Source organism: Oncorhynchus keta, chromosome 1, assembly GCF_023373465.1.
Source record: "Oncorhynchus keta strain PuntledgeMale-10-30-2019 chromosome 1, Oket_V2, whole genome shotgun sequence".
Taxonomy (NCBI): Eukaryota; Metazoa; Chordata; class Actinopteri; order Salmoniformes; family Salmonidae; genus Oncorhynchus; species Oncorhynchus keta.
Genome location: NC_068421.1, coordinates 91,043,125 through 91,061,682, shown reverse-complemented (window position 1 = coordinate 91,061,682; position 18,558 = coordinate 91,043,125). Strand labels below are relative to the sequence as shown.

The 18,558-nt window shown below is 41.2% G+C and overlaps 1 protein-coding gene across 4 annotated transcripts in view; it reads left to right on the top strand.

Annotated features, from left to right (window-relative positions):
- arhgef18b (rho/rac guanine nucleotide exchange factor (GEF) 18b) overlaps window positions 1-18,558 on the top strand; it is a 130,414-nt gene that overhangs the window by 10,217 nt on the left and 101,639 nt on the right. For all 4 annotated transcript variants that reach the window (XM_052465457.1, XM_052465445.1, XM_052465440.1 and 1 more), the window contains exons 3-6: window positions 300-832; window positions 5,379-5,538; window positions 5,775-5,892; window positions 17,730-17,784. In XM_052465457.1, coding sequence (XP_052321417.1) covers window positions 630-832; window positions 5,379-5,538; window positions 5,775-5,892; window positions 17,730-17,784 — 536 coding nt within the window. In that variant the 5' untranslated portion in view covers window positions 300-629. The remainder of the gene's footprint in view (window positions 1-299; window positions 833-5,378; window positions 5,539-5,774; window positions 5,893-17,729; window positions 17,785-18,558) is intronic.

The window sequence follows — 18,558 nt, the reverse complement described above, 5'->3', positions numbered from 1 at the left end:
CTTTCTTCTTCTATTCTCTGTCTTGCTTTCACACTCAGTGCATCCAAATCTGAACGTGTCAAAACAACAAGCCCTAACTCCTCTCTCTCTCCCTCCACACTCTTTCCTCCCCCTCTCGCTCCCTCCCCCTCTCCTTCCCTCCCTCCCTCCTTCCCTCCCTCCCTCCCCCCTCCCTCTACCTACCCCCCCTCACCTCCTCTCTCCCCTCTCCTTCCCTCCCTCGCCCTCACCCTTTCCCCCATCTCCCACCCTCCCTCCCCCTCTCCCTCCCTCTCCCCCCCTCTCCCTCCCTCCCCCAGGATGATGAAAGTGACTATGAGAACCCAAGCCTGGATGAGGATGTAGACAGCAGTGTGGAGGATCTGCTGGGTTTAAGCTGCTCCTTCATAGACTCAAACTATTACAAAGACCATCAAGGGGTACACTCTGTATCGGCCGCCCCAGAAACCAGCCCTTCTACCCTGGGCTTTCCCAGTAGATATAGAGACAGTCCCCAGCACAGCTCCCAGCTTCATCCCAATCCACATCCCTATCCATATCCCTATCAAGAGACTGAAAACAAATCCATACCCCATCACACTATTGTGGTCACCCAGTTCAACCCTAACCTGTTGCAGTCAGGCAGTGCCATGGACGGCTATAACAGTGAGTCGGTGGACCCTGTGGACTCTGTGGGTGTGGTGACCACTATGGTGAATCTGAATGGACCAGGAGGACAAGGAGACATGATGGATTCTGACAGAGAGAGCTTCCCTATCCTGATCAGGTCCATGTCTACATCACGCAGACACAGCTTGGGCATGCCCATGTCTCCCATCGACTTGGGGAGGAGGTAAGGCCCTCTCTCTCCACTCAACTCACTATTTTTATTTATTTATTTAACCTTTTATTTAACTAGGCAAGTCAGTTAAGGACAAATTGTTATGTACAATGACGGCCTACCAAAAGGCAAAAGGCCTCCTGCAGGGACGGGGGCCTGGGATGAAAAAAAATTATTAATAAATACAATATAAATATAGGACAAAACACACATGTTAGCTCAGTCTGTGTGAATGGTATGGTAACAACCTGTCTATTAGTCTGATTATGTTAATCAATGATATATAACTGTCAAAAAAAATCTTATGCTAATTGCTGTAAATTCCTTACATTTATCCCCCCAAAAAATGTAATAAACGTGCTACATATGTAATTTTTCAGAAAATGTCCATAACATATCTGCATTAACAGTGGAATGATAGTGTTTCACAGTGTTACTTACCCACCAGTGTCTGATTGGCTGTCCACCAGGCGGTGGACTAAAACCGAAAGTAAAAGGCTCAGGCGAGAGTCTCCACCGTGTCACTGTGAAAGGGGTTGTGGGGGAGGGGTATATTTGTTTTGACTGCAGACTCCTGCTGTTGCAATTCACCTTGCTTCCAATTCTAAGAAATTCTAGATGAAGCACCTTTAATGTGTACTACTGTAATGACAATATAAGTAAATGACTACAGCAAAAAAATATATATATATATAGAATAATAATTATACTTAATGTAACTGTACAAAAGGCATGTTTTCAGATGATCTCTGTAGTTTGGTTTCTTACTTTAACATTTCACTTTCTTGACAACAAATAAGCCCTTTGGCTTAGACTAGAATTATCCCCAGGAACATGAGTGGTTCCATCTCGTAGGCCAGAGAACTTCTGCTTCTAGTTCTCTGTGTCCTTAAATGAGTTCCGAAAGTTCTCTTGTGGTTTAGTCTGACACTTCGACACATAACAGCTTGGGTTAAAAATTGCAGTGTAGACAAGGCCACGATAAGATAAACGATTAAAGAAACACCCAAACACCACAACAGCATACATTTCCTCTTTCCTCTTTCAAATTTCTTCCGCTCTTCAGCTTTCCCACCTAGGTCCAAGAAGCTTCTAAAACAGCTTCTACCCTCAAGCCATAAGACTCCTTAACAGCTTCTACCCCCAAGCCATAAGACTCCTGAACAGCTTCTACCCCCAAGCCATAAGACTGCTGAACAGCTTCTACCCCCAAGCCATAAGACTCCTGAACAGCTTCTACCCCCAAGCCATAAGACTGCTGAACAGCTTCTACCCCCAAGCCATAAGACTGCTGAACAGCTTCTACCCCCAAGCCTTAAGACTCCTGAACAGCTTCTACCCCCAAGCCTTTAGACTGCTGAACAGCTTCTACCCCCAAGCCATTAGACTGCTGAACAGCTTCTACCCCGCAAGCCATTAGACTGCTGAACAGCTTCTACCCCCAAGCCATAAGACTCCTGAACAGCTTCTACCCCCAAGCCATAAGACTCCTGAACAGCTTCTACCCCCAAGCCATAAGACTGCTGAACAGCTTCTACCCCCAAGCCATTAGACTGCTGAACAGCTTCTACCCCCAAGCCATAAGACTCCTTAACAGCTTCTACCCCCAAGCCATAAGACTCCTGAACAGCTTCTACCCCCAAGCCATAAGACTGCTGAACAGCTTCTACCCCCAAGCCATAAGACTGCTGAACAGCTTCTACCCCCAAGCCATAAGACTGCTGAACATCGACCCCCAAGCCATTAGACTGCTAAACAACAGCCATAAGTCTCCTGAACAGCTACCCCCAAGCCATAAGACTGCTGAACAGCTTCTACCCCCAAGCCATAAGACTCCTGAACAGCTTTGACCCCCAAGCCATAAGACTCCTGAACAGCTTCTACCCCCAAGCGATAAGACTGCTGAACAGCTTCTACCCCCAAGCCATTAGACTGCTGAACAGCTTCTACCCCCAAGCCATAAGACTTAACAGCTGCCATAAGACTGAACAGCTTCTACCCCCAAGCCATAAGACTGCTGAACAGCTTCTACCCCCAAGCCATAAGACTGCTGAACAGCTTCTACCCCCAAGCCATAAGACTGAACAGCTTCGAACAGCCATTAGACTGCTAAACAGCTTCTACCCCCAAGCCATAAGACTCCTGAACAGAGCCATCCTGAACAGCTTCGACCCCCAAGCCATAAGACTGCTGAACAGCTTCTACCCCCAAGCCATAAGACTCCTGAACAGCTTTGACCCCAAGCCATTAGACTGCTAAACAGCTTCTACCCCCAGCCATAAGACTGCTGAACAGCTTCTACCCCCCATCCATAAGACTACTGAACAGCTTCTACCCCCAAGCCATAAGACTCCTGAACAGCTTCTACCCCCAAGCCATAAGACTGCTGAACAGCTTTAAGACCATGAACAGCCAAGCCATAAGACTGCTGAACAGCTTCTACCCCCAAGCCATAAGACCTGAACAGACATAAGATTGCTGAACAGCTTCTACCCCCAAGCCATAAGACTCCTGAACAGCTTCTACCCCCAAGCCATTAGACTGCTAAACAGCTTCTACCCCCAAGCCATAAGACTCCTGAACAGCTTCTACCCCCAAGCCATAAGATAAGACCCCCAAGCCATAAGACTCCTGAACAGCTTCTACCCCCAAGCCATAAGACTCCTGAACAGCTTTGACCCCCAAGCCATTAGACTGCTAAACAGCTTCTACCCCCCAGCCATAAGACTGCTGAACAGCTTCTACCCCCCATCCATAAGACTACTGAACAGCTTCTACCCCCAAGCCATAAGACTCCTGAACAGCTTCTACCCCCAAGCCATAAGACTGCTGAACAGCTTCTACCCCCAAGCCTTAAGACTCATGAACAGCTTTTACCCCCAAGCCATAAGACTGCTGAACAGCTTCTACCCCCAAGCCATAAGACTCCTGAACAGCTCCGACCCCCAAGCCATAAGATTGCTGAACAGCTTCTACCCCCAAGCCATAAGACTCCTGAACAGCTTCTACCCCCAAGCCATTAGACTGCTAAACAGCTTCTACCCCCCAGCCATAAGACTGCTGAACAGCTTCTACCCCCCATCCATAAGACTACTGAACAGCTTCTACCCCCCATCCATAAGACTGCTGAACAGCTTCTACCCCCCATCCATAAGACTACTGAACAGCTTCTACCCCCAAGCCATAAGACTCATGAACAGCTTTTACCCCCAAGCCATAAGACTCCTGAACAGCTTTTACCCCCAAGCCATAAAAAAGACTCCTGAACAGACTATTTGCATTGCCCCCCCCCTCCTTTTACACTGCTGCTACTCTCTGTTATTATCTATGCATAGTCACTTTAATAACTCTACCTACATGTACATATTACCTCAATTACCTCGACTAACCGGTGCCCGCGCACATTGACTCTGTATATAACTTCGCTATTGTTATTTTACTGCTACACTTGAATGATTTGTTACTTCTATTTCTTCTTCTTTTTTTCTTTTCTTATTGTTCTTAAAGCTGCATTGTTGGATAAGGGCTTGTGCAAGTAAGCATTTCACTGTAAGGTCTGTTGTATTTGGCTCATGTGGCAAAATACATTTATTTGATGTAGCCCTTTCCCACCTTATGTAGCCCTTTCCCACCTTATGTAGCCCTTTCCTGTAGTCAAATGACTTAGCGGCTTCATGTGTGGAATGTTATTCATGTTTTTCATAATTTCATAATTAATCAACATTATTTTTTTTTTAATCCGCCGAATATTCAGTGTTTCTATGTTAAACGGTTTTGTAAAATTTCCGTCTTCTATGATGTATATAAAGTGTAGAATCGGGTTGCAAACTGAATTTCAACTCTTTATTTATTTTATTTTACTAGGCAAGTCAGTTAAGAACAAATTCTTATTTTCAATGACGGCCTAGGAACCTGTTCAGGGGCAGAACGACAGATTTGTACCTTGTCAGCTCGGGGGTTTGAACTCGCAACCTTCAGGTTACTACTCCAACGCTCTAACTCCAACGCTCTAACTAGGCATCCTCTTTTTTTAAAGCCCATAACCATGTGTGTGAAGTGTATACTTTTGTTTCCAAGTAGACTTGTTTAAAAACACTCTGTGTGACCCTGATTTAGCCCACTGCAGTACATTGCAATAGCCATTGCGTTATAGAATGAGTCATCTGCTCTGGCGGACATCATTTTCACGTTCTCATGAGACATAAAGACACTTAATAAATGTCATTTCCACTTGCCGTTTTATTTTAGGCACCTAAAGCCACCCTTAAATAATAATAAGTATAACAATAGATCAGAGCCTTGATACATCATGCAAAGTTGCAATAACAACCATGTCCATGTCTTTATATTACTGCTAGCATGAACAGCTCCTACATATGATCCTCTGTGGCTCAGTTGATAGAGCATGGCGCTAGCGACGCCTGCGTCGCGGGTTTCCATTCCCGCTGGGGTCACCAATGCAAAAAAAAAAAAACATGTATGCACGCACTACTATAAGTCACTTTGGAGAAAAGCTAGTGGTGCCCGCTAAATGGAGTTGAATCATCTCTCTCTATAGGCTGAGCCTGGACGCCATAGACAGCGATGGAGAGAGGGATGACTCTCTCCTCCGCCCCTCCCACCTACAGGCCTTTATATACCCAGAATGCCCTGAGCAGGAAGTGGAGGAGTCAGATGGGACAGACCTCTCCAGATCCGAAGCCAAGGAGACAGAAACGGTATTGATGCCACACCACGGCCATACCTGGCGTGTTTTGAACATTGCACTCAGCTTGGAGGGCATAAACATATGTTTTAAAAAAAAGAAGATAACTAGTATAGTATGCACTAAGTACTGTGATTTCACTCTTCTCTACAAAAAAAACAAAGTAATAATATGTTTTCAATCAACCAACTTGGTAAAATAAAGGTAAATAACATATAAATAAATACATTATGTCTGACATCATTGTAGGAGGAGTGCAGTCGGTCTGGAAGGACATACTCCAGAACAGAGATTCTGGCCACAGATGAGCACATTCACGTCGCACACGTGTCTCACGTAGTGGAGACATCGAAGAGGGCAGCAGGAGGTCAGTGTGTAGAGTAAGCTGCCTTTGACCCCCCTCCCCTGTACCCCCAGAGGGCCACAGACCAACATCCTGCTGTCAGAATGTATGGACTGAACACAACACAATGAGACTGTGGGAGGCCAAAGCTCAGTCCATCACCCCCCAACCTCCCACCCCCACCATAAAGAAATTCTTTATTTTACTCTTCATCTTTTACATAAAGGGTGATTCCATGCCAGCATGGCCCAACAATATTTTGGGTATGTTAGATTGTTCTCAGATAGAAAAGTTATTGAGAGGAAGGATGTTTACCATGCGTTTTAAATTTCTATCACAAACCAAATGATACAGACAACATGTTAGAGTCATTATACTCCTTATAGTGTACACTACCATACAGAACAACATGTTGGAGTCATTATACTCCTTATAGTGTACACTACCATACAGAACAACATGTTGGAGTCATTATACTCCTTATAGTGTACACTACCATACAGAACAACATGTTGGAGTCATTATACTCCTTATAGTGTACACTACCATACAGAACAACATGTTGGAGTCATTATACTCCTTATAGTGTACACTACCATACAGAACAACATGTTGGAGTCATTATACTCCTTATAGTGTACACTACCATACAGAACAACATGTTGGAGTCATTATACTCCTTATAGTGTACACTACCATACAGAACAACATGTTGGAGTCATTATACTTCTTATAGTGTACACTACCATACAGAACAACATGTTAGAGTCATTATACTCCTTATAGTGTACACTACCATACGTTAGAGTCATTATACTCCTTATAGTGTACACTACCATACGTTAGAGTCATTATACTCCTTATAGTGTACACTACCATACAGAACAACATGTTAGAGTCATTATACTCCTTATAGTGTACACTACCATACAGAACAACATGTTGGAGTCATTATACTCCTTATAGTGTACACTACCATACAGAACAACATGTTGGAGTCATTATACTCCTTATAGTGTACACTACCATACAGAACAACATGTTAGAGTCATTATACTCCTTATAGTGTACACTACCATACAGAACAACATGTTGGAGTCATTATACTCCTTATAGTGTACACTACCATACAGAACAACATGTTAGAGTCATTATACTCCTTATAGTGTACACTACCATACGTTAGAGTCATTATACTCCTTATAGTGTACACTACCATACAGAACAACATGTTGGAGTCATTATACTCCTTATAGTGTACACTACCATACAGAACAACATGTTAGAGTCATTATACTCCTTATAGTGTACACTACCATAAGGAACAACATGTTGGAGTCATTATACTCCTTATAGTGTACACTACCATACAGAACAACATGTTAGAGTCTTTATACTCCTTATAGTGTACACTACCATACGTTAGAGTCATTATACTCCTTATAGTGTACACTACCATAAGGAACAACATGTTGGAGTCATTATACTCCTTATAGTGTACACTACCATACAGAACAGCATGTTAGAGTCATTATACTCCTTATAGTGTACACTACCATAAGGAACAACATGTTGGAGTCATTATACTCCTTATAGTGTACACTACCATACAGAACAACATGTTGGAGTCATTATACTCCTTATAGTGTACACTACCATACGTTAGAGTCATTATACTCCTTATAGTGTACACTACCATACAGAACAACATGTTAGAGTCATTATACTCCTTATAGTGTACACTACCAAACAGAACAACATGTTAGAGTCATTATACTCCTTATAGTGTACACTACCATAAGGAACAACATGTTGGAGTCATTATACTCCTTATAGTGTACACTACCATACGTTAGAGTCATTATACTCCTTATAGTGTACACTACCATACAGAACAACATGTTGGAGTCATTATACTCCTTATAGTGTACACTACCATACAGAACAACATGTTGGAGTCATTATACTCCTTATAGTGTACACTACCATACGTTAGAGTCATTATACTCCTTATAGTGTACACTACCATACAGAACAACATGTTAGAGTCATTATACTCCTTATAGTGTACACTACCATACAGAACAACATGTTGGAGTCATTATACTCCTTATAGTGTACACTACCATACAGAACAACATGTTGGAGTCATTATACTCCTTATAGTGTACACTACCATACAGAACAACATGTTAGAGTCATTATACTCCTTATAGTGTACACTACCATAAGTTAGAGTCATTATACTCCTTATAGTGTACACTACCATACGTTAGAGTCATTATACTCCTTATAGTGTACACTACCATACAGAACAACATGTTAGAGTCATTATACTCCTTATAGTGTACACTACCATACAGAACAACATGTTAGAGTCATTATACTCCTTATAGTGTACACTACCATACGTTAGAGTCATTATACTCCTTATAGTGTACACTACCATACAGAACAACATGTTAGAGTCATTATACTCCTTATAGTGTACACTACCATACAGAACAACATGTTGGAGTCATTATACTCCTTATAGTGTACACTACCATACAGAACAACATGTTAGAGTCATTATACTCCTTATAGTGTACACTACCATACAGAACAACATGTTGGAGTCATTATACTCCTTATAGTGTACACTACCATACGTTAGAGTCATTATACTCCTTATAGTGTACACTATCATAAGGAACAGCATGTTAGAGTCATTATACTCCTTATAGTGTACACTACCATACAGAACAACATGTTGGAGTCATTATACTCCTTATAGTGTACACTACCATACAGAACAACATGTTGGAGTCATTATACTCCTTATAGTGTACACTACCATACAGAACAACATGTTGGAGTCATTATACTTCTTATAGTGTACACTACCATACAGAACAACATGTTAGAGTCATTATACTCCTTATAGTGTACACTACCATACGTTAGAGTCATTATACTCCTTATAGTGTACACTACCATATGTTAGAGTCATTATACTCCTTATAGTGTACACTACCATACAGAACAACATGTTAGAGTCATTATACTCCTTATAGTGTACACTACCATACAGAACAACATGTTAGAGTCATTATACTCCTTATAGTGTACACTACCATACAGAACAACATGTTGGAGTCATTATACTCCTTATAGTGTACACTACCATACAGAACAACATGTTGGAGTCATTATACTCCTTATAGTGTACACTACCATACAGAACAACATGTTGAGTCATTATACTCCTTATAGTGTACACTACCATACAGAACAACATGTTGGAGTCATTATACTCCTTATAGTGTACACTACCATACGTTAGAGTCATTATACTCCTTATAGTGTACACTACCATACAGAACAACATGTTGGAGTCATTATACTCCTTATAGTGTACACTACCATACAGAACAACATGTTAGAGTCATTATACTCCTTATAGTGTACACTACCATAAGGAACAACATGTTGGAGTCATTATACTCCTTATAGTGTACACTACCATACAGAACAACATGTTAGAGTCTTTATACTCCTTATAGTGTACACTACCATAAGTTAGAGTCATTATACTCCTTATAGTGTACACTATCATACAGAACAACATGTTGGAGTCATTATACTCCTTATAGTGTACACTACCATACGTTAGAGTCATTATACTCCTTATAGTGTACACTACCATAAGGAACAACATGTTGGAGTCATTATACTCCTTATAGTGTACACTACCATACAGAACAGCATGTTAGAGTCATTATACTCCTTATAGTGTACACTACCATACGTTAGAGTCATTATACTCCTTATAGTGTACGCTACCATACAGAACAACATGTTAGAGTCATTATACTCCTTATAGTGTACACTACCATACAGAACAACATGTTGGAGTCATTATACTCCTTATAGTGTACACTACCATAAGGAACAACATGTTGGAGTCATTATACTCTTATAGTGTACACTACCATACGTTAGAGTCATTATACTCCTTATAGTGTACACTACCATATGTTAGAGTCATTATACTCCTTATAGTGTACACTACCATACAGAACAACATGTTGGAGTCATTATACTCCTTATAGTGTACACTACCATACGTTAGAGTCATTATACTCCTTATAGTGTACACTACCATACAGAACAACATGTTAGAGTCATTATACTCCTTATAGTGTACACTACCATACAGAACAACATGTTGGAGTCATTATACTCCTTATAGTGTACACTACCATACAGAACAACATGTTGGAGTCATTATACTCCTTATAGTGTACACTACCATACAGAACAACATGTTAGAGTCATTATACTCCTTATAGTGTACACTACCATACGTTAGAGTCATTATACTCCTTATAGTGTACACTATCATAAGGAACAGCATGTTAGAGTCATTATACTCCTTATAGTGTACACTACCATACAGAACAACATGTTGGAGTCATTATACTCCTTATAGTGTACACTACCATACAGAACAACATGTTAGAGTCATTATACTCCTTATAGTGTACACTACCATACAGAACAACATGTTGGAGTCATTATACTCCTTATAGTGTACACTACCATACAGAACAACATGTTAGAGTCATTATACTCCTTATAGTGTACACTACCATACGTTAGAGTCATTATACTCCTTATAGTGTACACTACCATACGTTAGAGTCATTATACTCCTTATAGTGTACACTACCATACAGAACAACATGTTGGAGTCATTATACTCCTTATAGTGTACACTACCATACAGAACAACATGTTAGAGTCATTATACTCCTTATAGTGTACACTACCATACAGAACAACATGTTGGAGTCATTATACTCCTTATAGTGTACACTACCATACAGAACAACATGTTGGAGTCATTATACTCCTTATAGTGTACACTACCATACAGAACAACATGTTGGAGTCATTATACTCCTTATAGTGTACACTACCATACAGAACAACATGTTAGAGTCATTATACTCCTTATAGTGTACACTACCATACGTTAGAGTCATTATTTTTTATTTTTTTATTTTATATATATATATATTTTTTTTTTTTTTTTTTTATTTCACCTTTATTTACACTACCATTATACTATTATACTCCTTATAGTGTACACTACCATACAGAACAACATGTTGGAGTCATTATACTCCTTATAGTGTACACTACCATACAGAACAACATGTTAGAGTCATTATACTCCTTATAGTGTACACTACCATAAGGAACAACATGTTGGAGTCATTATACTCCTTATAGTGTACACTACCATACAGAACAACATGTTAGAGTCATTATACTCCTTATAGTGTACACTACCATAAGTTAGAGTCATTATACTCCTTATAGTGTACACTACCATACAGAACAACATGTTGGAGTCATTATACTCCTTATAGTGTACACTACCATACGTTAGAGTCATTATACTCCTTATAGTGTACACTACCATAAGGAACAACATGTTGGAGTCATTATACTCCTTATAGTGTACACTACCATACAGAACAGCATGTTAGAGTCATTATACTCCTTATAGTGTACACTACCATACGTTAGAGTCATTATACTCCTTATAGTGTACGCTACCATACAGAACAACATGTTAGAGTCATTATACTCCTTATAGTGTACACTACCATACAGAACAACATGTTGGAGTCATTATACTCCTTATAGTGTACACTACCATACAGAACAACATGTTGGAGTCATTATACTCCTTATAGTGTACACTACCATACGTTAGAGTCATTATACTCCTTATAGTGTACACTACCATACAGAACAACATGTTGAGTCATTATACTCCTTATAGTGTACACTACCATACAGAACAACATGTTGGAGTCATTATACTCCTTATAGTGTACACTACCATAAGTTAGAGTCATTATACTCCTTATAGTGTACACTACCATACAGAACAACATGTTAGAGTCATTATACTCCTTATAGTGTACACTACCATACAGAACAACATGTTGGAGTCATTATACTCCTTATAGTGTACACTACCATACAGAACAACATGTTAGAGTCATTATACTCCTTATAGTGTACACTACCATACGTTAGAGTCATTATACTCCTTATAGTGTACACTACCATAAGTTAGAGTCATTATACTCCTTATAGTGTACACTACCATACGTTAGAGTCATTATACTCCTTATAGTGTACACTACCATACAGAACAACATGTTAGAGTCATTATACTCCTTATAGTGTACACTACCATACAGAACAACATGTTGGAGTCATTATACTCCTTATAGTGTACACTACCATACGTTAGAGTCATTATACTCCTTATAGTGTACACTACCATACAGAACAACATGTTAGAGTCATTATACTCCTTATAGTGTACACTACCATACAGAACAACATGTTGGAGTCATTATACTCCTTATAGTGTACACTACCATACAGAACAACATGTTGAGTCATTATACTCCTTATAGTGTACACTACCATACAGAACAACATGTTAGAGTCATTATACTCCTTATAGTGTACACTACCATACGTTAGAGTCATTATACTCCTTATAGTGTACACTATCATAAGGAACAGCATGTTAGAGTCATTATACTCCTTATAGTGTACACTACCATACGTTAGAGTCATTATACTCCTTATAGTGTACACTACCATATGTTAGAGTCATTATACTCCTTATAGTGTACACTACCATACAGAACAACATGTTGGAGTCATTATACTCCTTATAGTGTACACTACCATACAGAACAGCATGTTAGAGTCATTATACTCCTTATAGTGTACACTACCATACGTTAGAGTCATTATACTCCTTATAGTGTACACTACCATACGTTAGAGTCATTATACTCCTTATAGTGTACACTACCATACAGAACAACATGTTGGAGTCATTATACTCCTTATAGTGTACACTACCATACAGAACAACATGTTAGTCTTTATACTCCTTATAGTGTACACTACCATACGTTAGAGTCATTATACTCCTTATAGTGTACACTACCATACAGAACAACATGTTAGAGTCATCATACTCCTTATAGTGTACACTACCATACGTTAGAGTCATTATACTCCTTATAGTGTACACTATCATAAGGAACAGCATGTTAGAGTCATTATACTCCTTATAGTGTACACTACCATACGTTAGAGTCATTATACTCCTTATAGTGTACACTATCATAAGGAACAGCATGTTAGAGTCATTATACTCCTTATAGTGTACACTACCATACAGAACAACATGTTGGAGTCATTATACTCCTTATAGTGTACACTACCATACCTTAGAGTCATTATACTCCTTATAGTGTACACTACCATACAGAACAGCATGTTGGAGTCATTATACTCCTTATAGTGTACACTACCATACGTTAGAGTCATTATACTCCTTATAGTGTACACTACCATACAGAACAGCATGTTAGAGTCATTATACTCCTTATAGTGTACACTACCATACAGAACAGCATGTTAGAGTCATCATACTCCTTATAGTGTACACTACCATACGTTAGAGTCATTATACTCCTTATAGTGTACACTACCATACAGAACAACATGTTAGAGTCATTATACTCCTTATAGTGTACACTACCATACGTTAGAGTCATTATACTCCTTATAGTGTACACTACCATACGTTAGAGTCATTATACTCCTTATAGTGTACACTACCATACAGAACAACATGTTGGAGTCATTATACTCCTTATAGTGTACACTACCATACAGAACAGCATGTTAGAGTCATTATACTCCTTATAGTGTACACTACCATACGTTAGAGTCATTATACTCCTTATAGTGTACACTACCATACGTTAGAGTCATTATACTCCTTATAGTGTACACTACCATACAGAACAACATGTTGGAGTCATTATACTCCTTATAGTGTACACTACCATACAGAACAACATGTTGGAGTCATTATACTCCTTATAGTGTACACTACCATACGTTAGAGTCATTATACTCCTTATAGTGTACACTACCATACGTTAGAGTCATTATACTCCTTATAGTGTACACTACCATAAGGAACACCATATAAAAGGGTACTTTTGAGATTTAATGTTGAATACATTTCATGTGGAAAATTGTATTTCAGAATGTAGCAATATTGGTTTAGAGCACACTATATTAGGAGTATAAAAACACCAAGTTGTTGTCTGTATCATGTACGTTTCACACATCATAGAGTTTTTCGGAATCGGTACAGCCAGCTGGTCTCTTCACGCATCGCGCCGACAGAAACAAGCATCTTTCTGGTAAGAAGAGGGGCGGGGGGGGGGGTGTATATGCCTTATGATTAATGAGACGTGGTGTGATCATAACAACATACAGGAACTCAAGTATTTTTGTTCACCTGACCTAGAATTCCTTACAATCAAATGTCGACCGCATTATCTACCAAGAGAATTCTCTGATTATAATCACAGCCGTATATATTCCCCCCCAAGCAGACACATCGACAGCCCTGAACAAACTTTATTTGACTCTATGTAAACTGGAAAACACATATCCTGAGGCTGTATTCATTGTAGCTGGGGATTTTAACAAAGCTAATCTGAAAACAAGATTCCCTAAATTCTATCAGCATATCGATTGTGCTACCAGGGCTGGTAAAACCCTGGATCATTGTTATTCTAACTTCATATAAGGCCCTCCCCCGCCCTCCTTTTGGAAAAGCTGACCACGACTCCATTTTGTTGCTTCCAACCTATAGACAGAGACTAAAACAGGAAGCTCCCGCCCTCAGGTCTGTTCAACGCTGGTCCGACCAATCTGATTCCACGCTTCAAGATTGCTTCGTTCACGTGGACTGGGATATGTTCCGCAACATTGACAAATACTCTGATTCAGTGAGCGATTTCATTAGCAAGTGCATCGGCGATGTTGTACCCACAGCAACTATTAAAACATTCCCAAACGAGAAAGCGTGGATTGATGGCAGCATTCGCACGAAACTGCTTTTAACCAGGGCAAGGTGACCGGAAACATGACCGAATACAAACAGTGTAGCTATTCCCTCCACAAGGCAATCAAACAAGCTAAGCGTCAGTATAGAGACAAAGTAGAGTCGCAATTCAATGGCTCAGACACAAGAGGTATGTGGCAGGGTCTACAATCAATCACGGATTACAAAAAGAAAAACAGCCTTGTCGCGGACCAGGATGTCTTGCTCCCAGACAGACTAAACAACTTCTTTGTTCGCTTTGAGAACAATATAGTGCCACTGACACGGCCCGCTACCAAAACCTGCGGACTCTCCTTCACTGCAGCCGACGTGAGTAAAACATTTAAACGTGTTAACCCTCGCAAGGCTGCCGGCCCAGACGGCATCGCCAGCCGGGGCATCAGGGAATGCGCAGACCAGCTGGCTGGTGTGTTTACGGACATATTCAATCAATCCTTATCCCAGTCTGTTGTTCCCACATGCTTCAAGAGGGCCACCATTGTTCCTGTTCCCAAGAAAGCTAAGGTAACTGAGCTAAACAACTACCGTCCCGTAGCACTCACTTCCGTCATCATGAAGTGCTTTGAGAGACGAGTCAAGGACCCTATCACCTCCACCCTACCTGACACCCTAGACCCACTCCAATTTGCTTACCGCCCCAATAGGTCCACAGACGACGCAATCGCAACCACACTGCACACTGCCCTAACCCATCTGGACAAGAGGAATACCTATGTGAGAATGCTGTTCATCGACTACAGCTCAGCATTTAACACCATAGTACCCTCCAAACTCGTCATCGAGCTCGAGACCCTGGGTCTCGACCCCGCCCTGTGCAACTGGGTACTGGACTTCCTGATGGGCCGCCCCCAGGTGGTGAGGGTAGGTAACAACATCTCCACCCTGCTGATCCTCAACCCTGGAGCCCCACAAGGGTGCGTTCTGAGCCCTCTCCTGTACTCCCTGTTCACCCACGACTCCGTGGCCATGCACGCCTCCAAACCTCATCAAGTTTGCAGACGACACTACAGTGGTAGGCTTGATTACCAACAACGACGAGACGGCCTACAGGGAGGAGGTGAGGGCCCTCGGAGTGTGGTGTCAGGAAAATAACCTCACACTCAACGTCAACAAAGGAGATGATTGTGGACTTCAGGAAACAGCAGAGGGAGCACCCCCCTATCCACATCGACGGGACAGTAGTTCCTCGGCGTACACATCACGGACAAACTGAATTGGTCCACTCACACAGACAGCATCGTGAAGAAGGCGCAGCAGCGCCTCTTCAACCTCAGGAGGCTGAAGAAATTCGGCTTGTCACCAATAGCACTCACAAACTTTTACAGATGCACAATCGAGAGCATCCTGTCGGGCTGTATCACTGTCTGGTACGGCAACTGCTCAGCCCACAACCGTAAGGCTCTCCAGAGGGTAGTGAGGTCTGCACAAAGCATCAACGGGGGCAAACTACCTGCCCTCCAAGACACCTACACCACCCGATGTCACAGAAGGCCATAAAGATCATCAAGGACAACAACCACCCGAGCCACTGCCTGTTCACCCCGCTATCATCCAGAAGGCGAGGTCAGTACAGGTGCATCAAAGCTGGGACCGAGAGACTGAAAAACAGCTTCTATCTCAAGGCCATCAGACTGTTAAACAGCCACCACTAACATTGAGTGGCTGCTGCCAACACACTGACTCAACTCCAGCCACTTTAATAATGGAAAATTGATGTAAAAAATGTATCACTAGCCACTTTTATCAATGCCACTTAATAGAATGTTTACATACCCTACATTACTCATCTCATATGTATATACTGTACTCTATACCATCTACTGCATCTTGCCTATGCCGCTCTGTACCATCACTCATTCATATATTTTTATGTTCATATTCTTCTTCCCTTTACACTTGTGTCTATAAGGTAGTAGTTGTGAAATTGTTAGGTTAGATTACTCGTTGGTTATTACTGCATTGTTGGAACTAGAAGCACAAGCATTTCGCTACACTCGCATTAAAACATCTGCTAACCATGTGTATGTGACAATAAAAATGTGATTTGATTTACAGTAGAAGGACACCAAGATGTCGTCTCTATCATGTACGGTCCACACATCATAGAGTTTTACAGTAGTAGGACACCAAGATGTCGTCTGTATCATGTACGGTCCACAGGTCATAGAGTTTTACAGTAGTAGGACACCAAGACGTCGTCTCTATCATGTACGGTCCACACATCATAGAGTTTTACAGTAGTAGGACACCAAGATGTCGTCTCTATCATGTACGGTCCACACATCATAGAGTTTTACAGTAGTAGGACACCAAGATGTCGTCTGTATCATGTACGGTCCACAGGTCATAGAGTTTTACAGTAGTAGGACACCAAGACGTCGTCTCTATCATGTACGGTCCACAGGTCATAGAGTTTTACAGTAGTAGGACACCAAGATGTCGTCTGTATCATGTAGGGTTCACAGGTCATAGAGTTTTACAGTAGTAGGACACCAAGACGTCGTCTCTATCATGTACGGTCCACACATCATAGAGTTTTACAGTAGTAGGACACCAAGATGTCGTCTGTATCATGTAGGGTTCACAGGTCACAGAGTCTTACCGCGGGCGTTGTATAGGTCTAAAAAGAGCCTAAAATGGCCACTTTCATCATGATTTTCACAAAAATAGTTCATGATAGAAATGTAAAAAGCATGTCAAACATCCTCCCCCCCAATACATTTTCAATGTGAGAATTTCCAGACCAATCTGAAATACCCCAAATGTTTTTGGGCCATGCTGACATGGAATCGCCCATAACATGGTTTGCCATTGTTTTAGTGCTACTGTTGTATTGCAGAGGAGCTGGACCCAGAGGAACCCAACTTGCACACTGCAGAAGGACAGACTCATATGTAAGTTAGTTAACAGTCAAATGTATGTTTACAGTGTGTCTTGGAAGGTTGCAACTTATTTTCCCTCTCTCTCTCTCTCTCTCTCTCTCTCTCTCTCTCTCTCTCTCTCTCTCAACCTTTCCCTCTCTCTCCCTTTCCCTCTCTCTCCCTTTCCCTCTCTCCCTTTCCCTCTCTTCCTCTCCCTCTCTCTTCTCTTCCTCTCTCTCTCTCTCTCTCTCTCTCTCTCTCTTTCTCTCCCTTTCTCTCTCTCCCTTTCTCTCTCTCTCTCTCTCTCCTCTCTCTCTCCTCTCTCTCTCTCTCTCTCTCTCTCTCTCTCTCTCTCTCTCTCTCTCTCTCTCTCTTCTCTTTCTCTTTCTCTTTCTCTTTCTCTCTCTCTCTCTCTCTCTCTCTCTCTCTCTCTCTCTCTCTCTCTCTCTCTCTCTCTCTCTCCCTTTCTCTTTCTCTCTCCTCTCTCTCTCTCTCTCTCTCTCTCTCTCTCTCTCTCTCTCTCTCTCTCTCCCTTTCCCTCTCTCCTTTCCCTCTCTCTTCCTCTCCCTCTCTCTCTCTCTCTCCCTCTCCCTTTCTCTTTCTCTCTCTCTCTCTCTCTCTCTCTCTCTCTCTCTCTCTCTCTCTCTCTCTCTCTCTCTCTCTCTCTCTCTCTCTCTCTCTCTCTCTCTCTCTCTCCTTGGCTCAGACCAACACCTCTGTAAACTTTTGTTTCCTTCGGCATTGACATTGTGTACTTATTTTTAGGTAGAGTAATTTACATGAAACTTTGCTGTATTAACTTACATA